At 37.6% G+C, this 17,644-nt stretch overlaps 1 protein-coding gene across 7 annotated transcripts in view; it reads left to right on the top strand.

Moving 5' to 3' along the window:
* Positions 1-17,644, top strand: part of ZDHHC15 (zinc finger DHHC-type palmitoyltransferase 15) — a 266,553-nt gene that overhangs the window by 210,699 nt on the left and 38,210 nt on the right. For all 7 annotated transcript variants that reach the window (XR_008377646.1, XR_008377645.1, XR_008377643.1 and 4 more), the window contains one exon: positions 4,186-4,264. Coding sequence is in view for 1 of the 7 variants with exons in the window: in XM_053580276.1 (XP_053436251.1) it covers positions 4,186-4,232 (47 nt within the window). In the remaining 6 variants the exon portion in view is untranslated. The remainder of the gene's footprint in view (positions 1-4,185; positions 4,265-17,644) is intronic.

Below are 17,644 nucleotides of genomic sequence, written 5' to 3'. Positions count from 1 at the left end.
ATACAAAATCAACACCCATAAATCGATAGCCTTTATATATACCAACAATAGCCAAGCTGAAAAAACAATCAAGGATGCTATTCCATTTACAGTAGCACCAAAGAAGATGAAATATTTGGGAGTTTATCTGACAAAGAACATGAAAGATCTCTATAAAGAGAACTATGAAACTCTAAGAAAAGAAATACCTGAAGATGTTAACAAATGGAAAAACATACCATGCTCATTGCTGGGAAAAATGAACATTGTCAAAATGTCAATACTACCCAAAGCAATATTCAATATTAATGCAATCCCTATTAAAGCTGTATTGTCATACTTTAATGATCTCAAAAAAATAATACATTGTTTTATATGGAATTAGAAAAAACCTCGAATAGCCAAGACATTACTCAGAAATAAAAACAAAGCAGGAGGCATTACGCTACCAGACCTCAGACTATACTATAAATCAATAGTGATCAAAACAGCATGGTACTGGCACAAAAACAGAGAGGTAGATATATGGAACAGAATAGAGAACCAAGAAATGAACCCAGCTACTTACCGTTATTTGATATTTGACAAGCCAATTAAAAACATTCAATGGGGAAAAAGATTCCCTATTTAACCTATGGTGCTGGGTGAACTGGCTGGCTACCTGTAGAAGACTGAAACTCGACCCACACCTTTCACCTTTAACTAAGATAGATTCTCACTGGATTAAAGATTTAAACTTAAGACATGAAACTATAAAAATACTAGAAGAAAGCACAGGGAAAAGTCTTGAAGGAAATGCCCTGGGTGAATATTTTTTGAGGAGGACCCCCTGGGCAATTGAAGCTGCATCAAAAATACACTACTGCAACCTGATGAAACTAAAAAGTTTCTGCACAGCCAGGAACACAGTAAATAGAGCAAGCAGACAGCCCTCAGAATGGGAGAAGATATTTGCAGTTTATGTCTCCGACAAAGTTTTAATAACCACAATCCACAGTGAACTCAAACGTATTAGCAAGAAAAGAACAAGTGATCCCATCTCAGTCTGGGCAAGGGACTTGAAGAGAAACTTCTCTGAAGAAGACAGGAGCACGGCCTACAGACACATGAAAAAATGCTCATCATCCTTAACCATCAGAGAAATGCAAATCAAAACTACTTTGAGATATTATTTAACTCCAGTAAGATTAGCCCTCATCACAAAATGCCCAAACCAGAGATGTTGGCACGGATGTGGATAAAAGGGAACACTTCTTCACTGCTGGTGGGAATGCAAACTAATATGGTCCTTTCAGAAAGATGTTTAGAGAACACTTAGAGATCTAAAAATAGACCTGCGATTTGATCCTATAATTCCTCTACTACGTATATATCCAGAAAACCAAAAATCGCACTATAACAAAGATATTTGTACCAGAATGTTTATTGTAGCCCAGTTAATAATTGCTAAGTCGTGGGAAAAACCCAAGTGCCCATCGACTCATGAATGGATTAATAAATTGTGGTATTTGTACACCATAGAATATTATGCAGCCATAAAGAAAGATGGAGACTATACCTCCTTCATGTTTACATGGATGGAGCTGGAAAATATCCTTCTTAGCAAGGTATCCAAAGAATGGAAGAAAAAATACTCAATGTACTCAGCCCTAATTTGAAACTAATTTATAGCTTTCATACGAAGGCTATAACCCAATCTCAGTACAAGAATATGGGGAAAAGGGTGAGGGAGAAGAAGGGAGGGGGAGGTAGGGTGGTGGGAGAGTGATTGGCCGGTCTACACCTTGGGTGCATCTTGGAAGGATGCAGGTAAAATTTACTAAGTGTAGAGTATAAGGGTTTGAACACAATTATTAAGAAAATTCCATGAAGGCCTTGTTAACCAGTTTGGTGAAAATATTTCAGACTGTATATGGAACCAGCACATTGTACCTCATGATTGCATTATTGTACACGGCTATGATTTAATTAATAAAAAAATGTATAATAATAAAAAGACATTTTAAATAACTGGAAATAGTTCCACTGACTAGAGTGAACTGGCATTCATTTGTATATAGAGATGGTAGTTAAATTCATGAAGGTAAAGAGACAATCGAGGAAAGAATAAAACTGAGGAAAACAGATAAAATGTAATTGCCTAAGTAGTGTTGATATACATCTAGGCGGAAAAGGGAATAAATGGTGAAATAGAAAGTTAGAGGTTCAAGGATAGAACATTATAGAACAAAAACTCATAATTTGGGGGAGTGTATCCAAAAATACTGTGAATAACAGATTATTACCCCTAATTTACAGATGAAAAGGATGAAGCAAGGGAGGTCATGCAACTTATGTAAGGTCAGCTGTCACAACTCAAGTTCTGCTAGACTTCATTGTGTACTTTCCCCTATTCTTCCTAATCTCTGAGAAACAATGGCTAGAAAGAAGTTACATATGCTGCTACTTCACACAGTATCAAGGGTTTATGTGGGAACCTAGAATTTTAAAGGAAAGGAAGAGATCTAGAATAAGACAGAAAGAGAACTAGAGGTTAGCCAACATACTCTAAGACTAAAATGACATCATTCTTGGTTCAGGTAGATATCTACTGAATAATAGTAAAATAATTACTGAATAGGCAGCAAGAACAGGTGGGATTGGGAGAAGCAATATAGGTTCAGATGGTAAAAGGAGGTGAATTAACTTCCTAAATTCTGTATGTCTTCTACATGCAGAGCCTGATTTCTTGAGGTATCTGCATTTTTCTATTTAGTCCTAACCAGGTTAGCTATCTTTTCAGCCTTAGCTTAATCCAACTCAGGAGTAAAACTATGAAGGAAGTTGATAATCAGATTTTTCAGCTCAGGCCTCAATGTCTACAAGAGCATGATTTTAATTCAACTATCTGATTGGAAGAAGTGTTCTGTGACAAAGAATTTCAGTTGCAATAGAAAAAAGTAAAATAAACCTACCTAGCCAAATACTAAAAGCCAATTTCTGGAAATGTTCATTGCCAAATGACATGTACAAAATTCTGAGATAGTCCATTATCATGAAGAAGTGCACACTGAACAAATTACCCTCACTTCTCTCAAGCAGCAAGACAAAAAAGTTCATTGCACTTCCAGAATTGCCTTTCAGCCTTTTTCAATTGCCTTCCTGGCATGAGAAGTATGCTTAAGCACTTGCTGCCTCTTTTTCTCTTTGTTTCAACACATGATTTATTTTCTGTATATTTTTCACTAAAGACTTGGTCTAACACAGTTGTTTTATGTTCATTGTAAGGGAAATAATTCTCTAAGACTGGGGTTCCAGACAAGATCATGTTGTGCCCACCTTGGGGCCATGATTCCAAAGACAGAATTTTCAGAGCCACTTTTCACTTTTCTACTTTTTCTGGGAAAATGCAGCCTTATTTCTGGAATCTGCCTGGTTAAGTCTGTGGTATGAGTGTTTGCCAACCTGCTATGGCAAGTCTAACTCACCCTAGCTGGATAACCTCTATCTTTAGGACTCTAGACCTCACTTATGGGAACCCTCTGAATGGCACATTCATTTCACAAAAGAAAATGTACTCGGCAGAAACTATAGGGAATGACTACTATCAATTCTTTATCTCAAAATGCCAAGTGCATTATTACTTTATTGTGCTGTGAATATGAAAATAGTGATTATCTTGTACATTAAGAAAGCTGATTCAGAGAGTACTTTGCTCTCCCAAAAGACTGGATGTCAGAAACAAAAATATTTATATAATAAATAATGTTCTTCATTAATCCCAAAGCCTCATTTTCTACATGATTCATTTTATTTAGAAACATACCAACACCTAAATTACTATAATAGCTATCTCAATTATGTCCAGTGGAATATCAGCAAGAAAGGGTAATTTCCTGAATAGCAAGACCTAAAACATTCCATTGAAGTCAGATAATGTTGATTTATTGTCATGTCTATTTATGTCAAATACCATCCAGTATTAGATAATGCTGGTAAATAAAATAGTAAAATAATCTTAGTTCATAATGTATCAGGCTGACTACTCTTGGAATGTGAAATGTCTGGACTGGTTACAAAGGCCTCTGTGTAACAATCAGTCTTTAGACATTTTCAGATGTCTTCTGCTTCTAGTAATTGGACAAAAAGGGGAAATACCAATGAAAAAATACCTAACCTTTTGAAGCACAGGGGTAATTTGATCATCTTCACTTTTTCACCTTGCAGATCACCCAGAAGATTCCTCATCTCTTGCTGTGGAAATGGAAACATAGCAGTTTTGACATTTCTTGCATTACTCAGACAGGTTAGTATTCTGAAAGAGACACATAAATATCTAAGACACCTGAACCTCTTACAAGCAACCGTGCGACCAGAGCTAAAAAGGAATAATTTTTCATCCTGTTGAACATGTTAAATTCTCCTCTCATATATTGAGCACATAATCAAAAAGTGTGTGCATAATTCCCCTGTGCAGTGTTCTGAAAGAGACAACCTTATTCTCTGCAAATTCACACTTATAAGGGGTGGCGATTAAGTTCACAAACTCATCCCAGAAAAACTGCCCCATACCTTACTACTGAATATCAGTATAGTCAGCTTCAAAACACTCTAGTTGGGAAGCTATGCACTGACATCAGTGCCTAGTCCACTGTTCAAAGCAACTCTTTTACTGTATTGGCCATCAGAGCTCTCATCACATTACCCTTGATGTCCTAAGTGTCATCAAAATGTATTCCTATCAATATTTTCTTTATCTTTGGGTAAGGAATAAAGTCACTGGGGGAAAGATCAGATGAGCAGGGAGGATGTAATACAGTTACTTGTTTACTGACTAAAAAGTCCCTCACAGACAATGCTGAATGAGCTGGTACATTGTTATGATGCAAGAACCATGAGTTGTGAGCCAAGATTTTGGGTTAAGATTTTCCTAACTGTTCTGTCAATGTTTACTTGGTCTGCTATGCTTCTAACAATCTGCCAACAATTTTGATACAGTTCAATTAATTTTTTAAATGTTGTCAGTTCTGCTTGTTACTGGCTGCCCTGACTTCTCTTCATCGGTGACATCTTGTCTCCCCTCAGAAAAATGTTTAATACATTTTTACTCTTCCATTTTTTTCATGGCATTATCACCGTAAACCTGGACTAACATGTCCCAAATTTCACTTCCACATTTTCCAAGGTGAAGAAGAAATTTAATGTTTGTTTGATGTTCTAATTCAAGTGCTGGAATTCTTACAACAACACACAAAAACAGGCAACAACAATAATGAATGCCACTCTGCAAGACACTACCATATGTCAACATAAATACAGCTCTGAGACACTGATATTCCAAGGTTATGAAACATTATCAAGTTGTTTGTACAGTGCTTACACCAATATAAGCATACAGTGACAAGTTCACAAACTTAATTGTCAAACCTTGTATGTCATTTGCATTAAAAGACACCAAAGGATCTAGAAACAGCCAAACATCCCATTCAAGTTATTTACTTTCATACTATGAATTATAAACCTTGGCCTGGTGCATTATAAATCCGTGAAATGGTAAAAATTATAAATAGGTTATTTTTGCCTGACTCCATTATGTCAGTGAATAACCTGATCATACCCACTAACAGGCAAAATCACACTCCCTACACTCCAACTTTCCTAAAATGGTACTAATTTGTTAATCTGTGGCAGACAGCTTTACAAATAGCATTCTCTTTGACCTAGTGAAAAGCTATGCAGCTTTTTCTTTGCAGTGTTCAAAAGTACATAAAGTATCATTCAGTATTACAAAGAGGATTTTAATAATAGAAGTACCAGGGAACTCAAAGTTCTGATCTGCTAAGACTTCCCATTCTATTTCCACAAAAAAGCTACCTATTATTTAAATGCCTACCTATCTGTGGGTTCTCAGGTCTTCACTTCTTTCCTGTAAAAAACTTCTACTGTGTACAAATACAGGTAATATATAAGACCTTGTATGCACCAGCTACTTTGTTTTATATAGATTATCTTATTTAATTCTCACATCAAGGGGTGGGTACAGTTTTAGTCTTCTACAAGTCACCAGCACTATTTGTTAAATAGGCAATCTTTCCCCCAATTTATATTTTTGATGGGATTATCAAAGATCAAATGATGATAAGTGTCTAGGTTCATCTCTTGGTTCTCTATTCTGTTCCATACATCTACTTCTCTATTTTTGTGCCAGTACCATGCTGTTTTGATCACTATAGATTTATAGTATAGTTTGAAGCCTGGTAGTGTGATTCCTCCTGATTTGCTTTTATTTCTGAGTAATGTCTTGGCTATTCAAGGTTTTTTCTACTTCTATATAAAATGAAGTAGTATTTTTTCCAAATCTTTAAAGTATGACAGTGCTGCTTTAATAGGGATTGCATTAAATTTGTAAATTGCTTTAGGTAATATGGACATTTTAACAATGTTGATTCTTCCCAACCATGAGCATGGTATGTTTTTCTATTTGTTAACATCTTCAGCTATTTCTCAGAGTTTCATAATTCTCTTTATAGAAATCTTTCATAAGGGCGGCACCTGTGGCTCAGTCGGTAAGGCGCCGGCCCCATATACCGAGGGTGGCGGGTTCAAACCCGGCCCCAGCCAAACTGCAACCAAAAAATAGCTGGGCATTGTGGCTGGTGCCTGTAGTCCCAGCTACTCAGGAGGCTGAGGCAAGAGAATCGCCTTAAGCCCAGGAGTTGGAGGTTGCTGTGAGCTGTGTGAGGCCACGGCACTCTACCGAGGGCCATAAAGTGAGACTCTGTCTCTACAAAAAAAAAAAAAAAGAAATCTTTCATGACCTTCAGTTTTTTATTGAGCAATAATAATAGTAATAATGCAAAAAAGTAATATTCACATTGTCAAATAAGATTACGTGTATTATAGAATGCTTTGACTCTGAGGTTCAGTATGGAGTCATCAGTTAACTTCTTATTTTTTTCCAGTGTCTCAAAAAATACTAAACTAATATTTATAAATAAAAAATGATAATTTCAAAAAAAAAAGTTTATGCCAAATCTTATAGACAATAGAAAAAAGAAATACTTCAAAATCATTCTACTTCATCTGGATACACCTGATATAAAAATTGGAAAAGATATATTATTATAAAGGTGAAATTACAAACATATTTCACTTGTCAATGAGGATGCAATATCCTAAACAACATATTAACAAGTTGAATTAAATATTAATGTTTAAGTAATGTACTTTGTTCAAAATTAAATCAATTTATGTGACAATTAGTCACTATTTTCTTTTTTTTTCTTTTTCTTTCCTTCAACCTCTTCCTCCTTCTCTGTCTGCTCTCGCATTCCCCCATGACCCACCGGGTCATTAATTGTCATTAATTGTCCTCATACCAAAGCTGAATACATAGGATTCATACTTCTCCATTCCTGTGATGCTTCACTAAGAATAATGTGTTCCACCTCCATCCAGGTTAACACAAATGCTGGAAAAATCTCTTTTTTTTAATGGCTGAATACTATTCCATGGTAGACATATAACACAACTTACCAATCCATTCCTGGGTTGAAGGGCATTTAGGCTGTTTCCACATTTTGGCGATTGTAATTGAGCTAAGATAAACAGTCTAGTGCAAGTATCTTTATAATAAAAGGTATTTTTTCCTTCTAGATAAATGCCCAGTAATGGGATTTCAGAATCAAATGGGAGGTCTAGGTTGAGTTCTTTGAGGTTTCTCCATACTTCCTTCCAAAAAGGTTGTATTAGTCTGCAGTCCCAGCAGCAGTGTAAAAGTGTTCCTTTTTCTACACAACCATGCCATCATCTGCAGTTTTGAGACTTTGTGATACAGTCCATTCTTGCTGGGGTTAGATGATATCTCAGGGTGATTTTAGTTTGCATTTCTCTAATAATTAATGATGATGAGCATTTTTTCATGTGTTTGCTAGCCATTCGTCTGTCTTTGTTTTTTTGTTGTTGTTGTTTGTTTTTTTTCAGTTTTTGGTCAGGGCCGGGTTTTGAACTCACCACCTCCAGTATATGGGGCCGGCGCCCTACTCCTTGAACCACAGGCACCGCCCTCGTCTATCTTCTTTAGAGAAGGTTCTGTTCATCTCTTTTCCCCATTAATGTATGGGATTGTTGATTTTTTTTCTTGTGGATTAATTTAAGTTCTGTATAGATCCTAGTTACTAAGCTTTTGTCTGATTCAAAATATGCAAATATCCTTTCCCGTTGGGTAGATTGTCTATTTGCTTTGGTTGTTGTCTCCTTGGCTGTACAGAAGCTTTTCAATTTAATTCAATCCAATTTGTTTATTATTGCTTTGTTGCTATTGCCATGGCAGTCTTCTTCATAAAGTCTTTCCCCAGGCTGATATCTTCCAGTGTTTTTCCTATTATTTGAGGATTTTTATCATTTCATGACTTAAATTTAAGTTTTATCCATCTTGAATCAATTTTTGTGAGTGGAGAAAGTTTTGGGTCCATTTTCAGTGTTTTACATGCAAATATCCAATTTTCCCAGCACCATTTATTGAACAGGGAGTCTTTTCCACAATGGACATTCTTGTTTGATTTATCGAAGGGTAGGTAGTTATAAGTTGTTGGTTTCATTTCCAGGTTTTCTATGTGATTCCAAATATCTATGTCTCTATTCTTTTTTTTTTTTTTTCAGTACCATGCTGTATTCACTACTATGGCCTTGTATTACAGCTTAAAATCTGGTTTGGTGATACCCCTGCCTTTGTTTTTATTACTAAGAACTACTTTAACTATATGGATTTTTTTCTGGTTCCATATAAAATGCAGGATCACTTTTTCCAGTTCTTGAAAATAGAATGTTGGTATTTTAATAGGGATGGCATTGAATCAGTAGATTGCTCTGAGAAGTATAGATTTTTTTAATAAGATTGATTCTTCCAAGCCATTAGCATGGTTTGTTCTTCCATTTGTTAAAGTCCACTGCTATTAATTTTCTTAGTGTTTCATAATTTTCTTTATATAGGTCCTTCACCTCTTTTGTTAGGTATATTATTAAGTATTTCATTTTCTTTGGGGCTATGGTGAAGGGTGTTTTGTCCTTAATTAACCTCTCATCCTGGCTGTTGTTGGCATATACAAAGGAAACTGAGTTGTGTACACTGATTTTATTTCCTGAGACATTACTGTATTTTTTGACTCAACCACAAGGCTCCTAGAAGTCATCAAAAAAATATGCTCATATTGCTCAGACTAAGTAAGGTCTGTTTCAAGAATCTGGGAGCATTTAACTTGGGTGCATAAATATTTAGAATTGAAATGTTTTCTTGTTGTATTTTTCCCTTAACTAATATGAACTGACCATCATTGTCTTTTTTGACTTCAGTTGCTTTAAATCCACATGTATCTGAAAATAAGATTGCAAGCCCTCTGTTTTTTTTGTTTGTTTGTTTGTTTTTGGCCTAGACTGGGTTTCAATCCACCACCTCTGGCATATGGGGCTGGCGCCCTACTTCTTTGAGGCACAGGCACCACCCTGCAAGCCCTCTTTTCTCCTGAATTTCATTTGCCTGAAAAATTGACTTCCAACCCTTAACTGTGATGGGTTTTCTTTTTTTTTTTTTTTTTTTCAGTTTTTGGCCAGGCCTGCGTATGAACCTGCCACCTGCAATATAGGGTGACAGTACCCTACTCCTTTGACCCAAAGGCACCGCCCAACTCTGAATTTTGTCTTTTGACATGAAGTGTGTTTCCTGTAGACAGGAAATAGATGGCTTGTGTTTTTTAACCCAATGAATGAATCTATGCCTATTTAATGGGGAATTCAAGACATTGACATTTATTGAGACCATTGATAAGGGAAGTAGCATTCTACTCATCTTATTTTGTGAAAGTTCATTGCTTAGTTTTGTCTTTTATATCACTGTGAAACTGGGTTCTGTCCTTTAATTTCTGGGTGTTTACGTTGCTGAAGGTCCATTGTGATGGTCAGTGTGTAGAACAGGTTGAAATATTTCCTGTAAAGCTATGCTTGTTGTGGCAAATTTCCTCAGTGTTTGCCCATCTATAAAATATTTGATTTCTGAGTGGCGCCTGTGGCTCAAAGGAGTATGGCACAAGCACCATATACTGGAGGTGGCGAGGTCAAACCCAGCCTCGGCTAAAAACTGCAAAAAAAAAAGAAAAGATTTTATTTCTCTGTCAATTTTAAGGCTTAGCATTGTGGGATACAGAATTCTGGGCTGGAAATTGTTCTGTTTAAGTAGATTAAAGGTAGATGACCATTGTCTTCTGGCTTGAAAAGTTTCATCAGAGAAGTCCATGGCCACCCTGATAGATTTGCCCCTGTAGGTCAGTTGGCACTTACTCCCGGCAGCTTGCAAATTATTTTCTTCTGTCTTGACTTTAGATAGATTCATCACAATGTGCCTTGGAGAAGCTCTATTTGAGTTGAGGTGACCAGGGGTTCAATATCCCTCTGAAAGGTGTATGTCAGAATCTTTGGTGATATTTGGGAAATTTTCATTAACAATATTCTCTGGGGGGGGGCCTTGGTGTGTGTCACACTTTATGGGGGCAAGACATGATTGCAAGAGGGACTTTACCTAACAATTGCAATCAGTGTAACCTGGCTTATTGTACCCTCAATGAATCCCCAGCAATAAAAAAACAAACAAACAAACAAAAAACAATATTCTCTAGAATGGCTTCCATTCCTCTAGGGCCTTCTTCTTCACCTTCTAGGATACCTATAACTCAGATGTTTGAAGGCTTCACAAAGTCCCATAATTCTGTCAGTGAATGTTCTGCTTTCTCTTCTTTTCTGCCTCTTTAACTATCTGAGTTATCTTAAGAGCTTTTCCCTTTACCTCTGACATTCTTTCTTCTGCATGATTTAATCTGTTGTTGATACTTTCTATTGCACCTTTAAGTTCCCTAATTGACTGCTTCAGTTCCTTCAGCTCTGCTACGTCCTTTCTATATTCTTCGTATTGTTCATCTCTTATTTTATTCTGTTTTTGGATTTCCTTTTGATTATTTTCTACTTTATCAGCTTTTTCCTTCAATTTTTTTATTGTTTTCCACTTCCTCAGCAATTTCTTTCATTTTTTTTTATTGTTTACCACTTTCTGAGCAATTTCCTTCATTTTTTTCACCATCTGCATTTCAAATTCCCCTTCTGTCATTTCTAACATTTCTTTATAGGTGGAATCATCTGCTGTAACTACCTCACTGTCCCTTGAAGGGGTTGTTCTGGGCTGGTATTTCATGTTGCCAGGATTTTTCTGCTTATTATTCCTCATGAGTACTTTCTTGTATCTGTTTCCTTGTCCTAATTTTTTTTACTTCTTCTTGCTCTTTACATTACTGTACCTCTGGACTAAAGTTTTAATAAGTCCTTTTGGTACATGACCAGAAGGATGAGAAGTTTGAAGAGCAAGAAGGGAAAAATATTTTTAAAAGAAAGAAAAAAGAGTAAGAAGGGGTGATTAAAAAGGAATATTGACAGAAAGAAGAAAGACACTGAGATGAGACAGGAGTTATATTGGTGTATAGTAAAGTACTTTGACCCAACCTTGAAAACCATCAACCTCTAGGGCTTCTGGGTTTGGTGGTTCCCTTGAGGTCAACTCTTTGCCAGCCTGATCAGACACAGCACCCTACCTCCACCAGGTAGAGAGGAAAGAAAAAAATACTAGAAATCAAACTGAAACAAACAAAGAAAAACCCTTAAAGGATAAAACTGGAGGGGGGAAAACAAATAATAGGAGCAAAAATATGGACAAAAATGAAATTCTAATTGTTAAAGAAGGAAAAGAAAGGAGATTGTATTTAAACTACAATAGTGGAAAAAAGAGGGAGAAAAGAAAAAAAGGAAAAAAAAGAAAAATGTCAAGGGAAAAATTTGAAATTAAGAAAAGAAAACAACCCCCCCCCCCAAATCAGAAAACCAAGCAGTGTATATATCTTGCTGAATACTGTCTGGGCCACAGGTGATCTTGTGAGGTTTGAGATGTTAATCACAATGTTGATAAAGCTGTACGAGATGAAGACCAGAGGCCTCTGCTGATTTCACTGATTCTGAAGGCCTGGGAGCTCAAATGTCTCTTCAGCCTTCTTAAAAGACACTCCAAAATGTGAAGCTTGCTTAAGCAGAAGCTTTCCAAGGAAAGCACTTATCTCTGGGATCTCTCCTGGCCTGGATGCCCACTTATCCAGTGTGCCAAAACCAATCTCACTCTGTGCACCCGACGACCAAGGCTGTTAATCTGCCAAACACTTACATCTCTGCTCTTCCCCAGCATCTCAGTCCCCACCTTTGAGCTGCTCAGTCACTAGATTACTGGCCCGAGTTCTCCCACCTGATCCTCAAACTGCAACATGCGGGGGCAGCCCACAGCTAAATGATATTAGCTACTTTCTGGCTCAACAGCTCAGTTCAGGGCCCCAGACAATGCCCAAAGTCATCTGCACACCCACCCAAGATCTCTCAAGGCAGGTCAATCAAGGATCCAAGTCCAAAAAAACTAAAACAGCTTACAAGTTAGGCTTTTGCTGCTTGCAGTCTTCCTGTTGCTATGGTTACAGCTTCAGGCAGCCTCCAAACAAAAAAACACACCTACCACTTGCCAGTTTTCCACTGCCTTTGTCCTTTTCATGGGGTCCAAAAGTCTCTCCCTGACTTCCTCTGTCACCAAAGGGAAGTTTCTGGGCAGAAACCACTGGCCAGAGATGAGTGGAGTCTTCTCTTCCCATTCTCACTGCATCTGGTTGCACAGAAGCTGTTATTCAGGTGCCATCTTTCTCTCCAATCTCCTTTCATGTCCTTTGTTAGGTATGTTCACAAATATTTCATCTTCTTTGGCACTACTGTAAAAAGAATAGAGTTCTTGACTGTTTTTTCAGTTTGACTATTATTGGTATACATAAAAACTTCTGATTTGTGAGTGTTGATTTTGTATCTGAGACACTCCTGTATTCCTTGATCACTTCTAAGAGTATTGTAGTTGAGTCACTGGGGTTTTCCAGGTATAAAATCATATCATATGTGAAGAGTGAAAGTTTTATCTCTGGCCCTATTGGATACCCTTGATTACCTTCTGTTGCCTGATTTCCATGGCTAAGATTTCCATTACAATGATAAAAAGCAATGGAGACAATGGCCAAACTTTCCTGGTTCCTGATCTAAGTGGAAATGTTTTCAATTTTAACACATTCAATGCAATATTGAATGTGGGTTTGCTGTTGATGGCCTCTATCAATTTAAGAAAAGTCGCTTCTATACCTATTTCTGATCATGAAAGGATGCTGGATATTGTCAAAAACTTTTTATGCAACTTTTGAGAGAATCATATGGTCTTTGATTTTTATTTTGTTTATATGATATATTATATTTATAGATTTATGTATATTGAACCATCCTTGAGACCCTGGGATAAAACCCCCTTGGTTACGGTGTATAATTTTGTTTGATGTCTTGCTGGATTCTGTTTGCTAGGATCTAATTGAATATTTTTGCATCTATATTCATTAAAGATATTGATCTATAATTTTCTTTTCTTGTTGGGTATTATTCTGGTTTAGGGATCAGGGTGATATTTGCTGCATGGAATGTGTTGAGGAGTATTACTTCCTTTTCTAAGTTTAGAAAAGGTTAAGTAATATAGGTACTAGTTCCTCTTTAAAGGTTTGGTAGAATTCTGATGTGAAGCCATGTGGTTTCAGACTCTTCCTTTTTGGGAGATATTGTATAGTTGATTCTATTTCAGTACTTGATATAGGTCTGTTCATCATTTCCAATTCTTTTGTGCTATGTCTAGGAAGGTGGCGTGCTTCCAAGTATTTGAATTTCTTTCACATTTTCATATTTCTGAGAATAAACTTTTTGTAGTATTCATTAAGGATTCTTTGAATTTCTGAGGTGTCTGTTGTTATTTCGCCTTTCTCATTTCTGATTGGTGATGCTAGGGACTTTAATTTTCTATTTTTAGTTAGATTGGCCAAAGGTTTCTCTATTTTTTTGAATTTTTCAAAAAAACAACTTTTTGATTCAAGGATCTTTTGAATAATTCTTTTGTTTTTGATCATTGAATTCTGCTCTAATTTTGGTTATTTCTTTTCTTCTGCTGGGTTCTTCCTTTTCTAATTGCTTGAGAAGTCCCATTTGGTTATCGACTTCCTCTGTTTCCATTGTCTTTAGGAAGGCTTGTAGTGCTATAAATTTCCCTCTTAGGACTATCTATGCAGTATCCCACACATTCTGATAATTTGTGTCTTCTTCATTGTTTTGTTCCAAAAATTTGGCAATTTCCTTCTTAATCTCATCTATGTCCCAGCTATCATTCAGCATAAGGTTATTTAGTTTCCATGTCTTCGTATGAGTATGCAGATTCCTGTTATTCATGAGTTCAACTTTTATTCTATGATGATCTGAGGAAATATAAGGAATAATTTCCATTCTTTTAAATTTGCTGAGGTTAGATTATGACTTATGATGTGATCAATTTTGGAGGATGTTCCATGGCCTGATGAGAAGAATGTGTATTCAGTTTTGTTAGGATGAAGTGTTCTGCAGATGTCTGTTAATTTCAATTGTTGTATGGTGAACTTTAAGTCCAAAATTTCAGTGCTTAGTTTCTTTTTGGAGGACCTATCAAACACTGCCAAAGGGGTGTTAAAATCTCTGACAATTATAGTGCTGGAAGATATCAAATTGTTTATGTCTTTTAGGGTCTCCCTTATAAGTTGAGGAACATTCTGGTTGGGTGCATAGATGCTAATAATTGAAATCTCATCATTTTGAGTTTTTCCCATCCTTGTCTATCCTTACTTTTGTTGGTTAATATTTAATGTATCTGCAAATAAATTTGCCACCCCTGCTTTTTTCTGATTTCCATTTGCCTGGATTACAGATGTCCATCCGTCCCCCAAGGCTATATTTATCTTTTAAGGTAAGATGAGATTCTTGTATGCAGCAGATATCTTGCCTGAGTTTTTGTATCCAGTCAGCAACCTGTGACTCTTAAGGGGACAATTTAAGCCATTCACATTGATTGAGAGTATTGATACGTTTCATTTTTCAAAAGTCCTGTGGACATTTTTAATCCTTTTGCCACTGTGGAATTTGGGTTTTTATCAAGAATTTATGAATGAGTTTACTGTGGTGGTAGAGAATTGTGCTGGTCATTATGAAAGATGGGTCTGAGAATATCCTGAAGAGCTGGTTTAGTTGTGGCCAATTTCATCAACGTGTATATGTCATTAAAGTATTTGTCTTCTCCATAATAAATGAAAGTCAATTTAGCTGGATCCAGGATCCTGGGCTGAAAGTTGTTTTGTTTGAGGAGATTGAAGGTTGATGACCATCCTCTTCTGGCTTGTAAAGTTTCAGCAGAGAGATATACAGTTATTCTAATACTCTTTCCCTTGTAGGTTATAATTTTCTTACATCTGGCTGCTTGCAGGATTTTCTCCTTCATATTTACATTGGCAAAGTTAATTATAATGTATCTAAGAGTTGTTTTATTTGGATTAAGTTGTGCTGAGGTTATGAAACTGTCTGCTATCTGAATTTCAGTATCTCTTGCTATGTTTGGGAGGTTCTCTCAATTATCTCTTGGGGTAGAGTATCTGTGCTTTTCAGAACATCCTCTTCTCCTTCAGGGATTCCTATAAGGCAAATGTTTGCTCTTTTGGATTGGTTCCACAATTCTCTCATGGAATGATCATTTTTTTCTCCACATCTCTTCCTTTGAGCACCTGGCAGCATTCAAAATCTTTGTATTCAATGTCAGAGATCCTTTCTTCTGTTTGCTCCATTCTGGTACTGAGGGATTCTACTGTATTTCTTAGATCTTTGAGGGTTCAAGTTCTTGCCTCAATGTGTCAAAATCATTGGTGATTTTTTCTTTGAATTTACTGATTCTTGAGACAACTTTTGAAATACTCTTTGAATTTCTACTTGCAACTTTACCTCCATTCTATTAATCTTATTTGCAATCCAAATTCTGAATTCAATTTCTGACATCTTAGCCATTTTTTCATGAATGATATCTTCTCTTGTGTCTCCTTGTCATTCCTTGGGGTATTTGATCTACTATGATTATTCATGTTGCCAGAGATTTTCTACTGATTCCACCCCATGATTATTTTTCACCGTTTGGCTAAAGAATCTGCTAAGATGAGATTAAATTGAGGGCTCCTGGAGTTGCAGTTAACCAGCCCTTTACTAACGAACTGGGACTTGTTATTGCAGCTTTTCAAACTGGGACTTGTTATTGCAGCTTTTCACTTGAGCTTTACAAACGTCTCATTCAGGACTACAGCCTGAAACTCTTGGTGTGATGGGGCTAGGTGGCTCTGTCCTGTATTCAGCTAGTCTCTGTCCAATAATAGTGAATCAGTGGCTTTGCGTTGAAATCTCAGCTGTGGAGATATATGAGCAACTAAGACACCCCACCCACCCCCACAGAAGACAACTTGAAGAGGAGAATCCCACATTCCCACAACAATATAACCAGGGTACAACCTTGGTGGGTCCCTGGGTGATCAGCCCAGGTCAAGATTTCCTAAACAATTGTCACAGTCAACACAAATGCACATCAAATGGGAGAGTTCAAAAGGTCTCCAGCAACCAGACAGTGGGTGTCCACTGACAGGTTAAGTGCAACTCCCTCTGGAGCTCTTTGGAGTGAAACAGGCCTGCCCAACAAAATGGTCCAGTGGGGCTGATGTCTCCTTCCCCATCATGAACATCTGTCACACCCAGACAATGGTAGCCCCATGGGGCTGTGGCCCATTCCCTCCAATGAGAAAATTCTTTAAGGATTTGGGCCTGCCAGAATCAGAGGGAAGTCAATGCCTCATCAGCCATGTCACCACACTCTACCACCACCCTGCTGGGAGAAGTGAAGCCTTACTACCTTGGGTGCTCAGTGGAAACTGGGGAGTGTTCCACCTGAGCTCATTCCAACAGAGGTTAAAAAGCAGCAGATATTTTTCTCTCTCAGAGACCATGCTTCTGCCCCAACCGCTCTGCTCCTCTGGTATCCCTGCAATGCAAGGTCTAGCTCCTTCTGGAAGTCCACAGAATTGGTGAGGTGTCTCTCCAAAATTTGACCCCAGCAGGATGATTCTACTGATTCTGCTGATGCTGCGTGGGAGGTGTCTCTACTCAGGTTCCCAAACCTCAGCAGTTCCTGAGCCTCCACCCATCTGGTGTAGACCCAAGCCTCCACCTGCTACTGAATTGCACTTTCTCAGAGTGAGGCCACACCTCTTCCCCCCGTGCCTTTTTGCACTGCTACTGGAGTCACTGTTATAGCACAGCTACACTGTTGCAGTCCATGCAATGCCTAGTCCTAACAAAGAATGATGGACATTCTGGTCTGTGCCGGGTTGGGCTTCTAGATTGCCAGACAAGGGGGGAAGGGTGGGGTGGGAGTTCAAAGTGGCAAGGAAAATATTTGTGCAACCTTTATACCAGACAAGAGAATGCCCAGGCTCACAGCAGGGACTCTCTGGAGAAGGAGTCCCAGACTCCAGCAACTCGCTCCTGTGAGGTGAGAGAAGAGGACCTCAGTTTACCGTTCGCTAATAGAGACCCCACAGCAAGCAAGCAGCACTCTTGGGGAAGGGGACGGACATGCATCTTCTTTGGGATGGGTTCTTTACCTCAAATTTATTTTCTTGGTGTTGCAGCTTGCCTCAGCACAGAAGAT

The sequence above is a fragment of the Nycticebus coucang genome, chromosome X (assembly GCF_027406575.1).
Source record: "Nycticebus coucang isolate mNycCou1 chromosome X, mNycCou1.pri, whole genome shotgun sequence".
Taxonomy (NCBI): Eukaryota; Metazoa; Chordata; class Mammalia; order Primates; family Lorisidae; genus Nycticebus; species Nycticebus coucang.
Note: the sequence above shows the minus strand (reverse complement) of the source record. Positions and strands in the feature narration are given on the sequence as shown.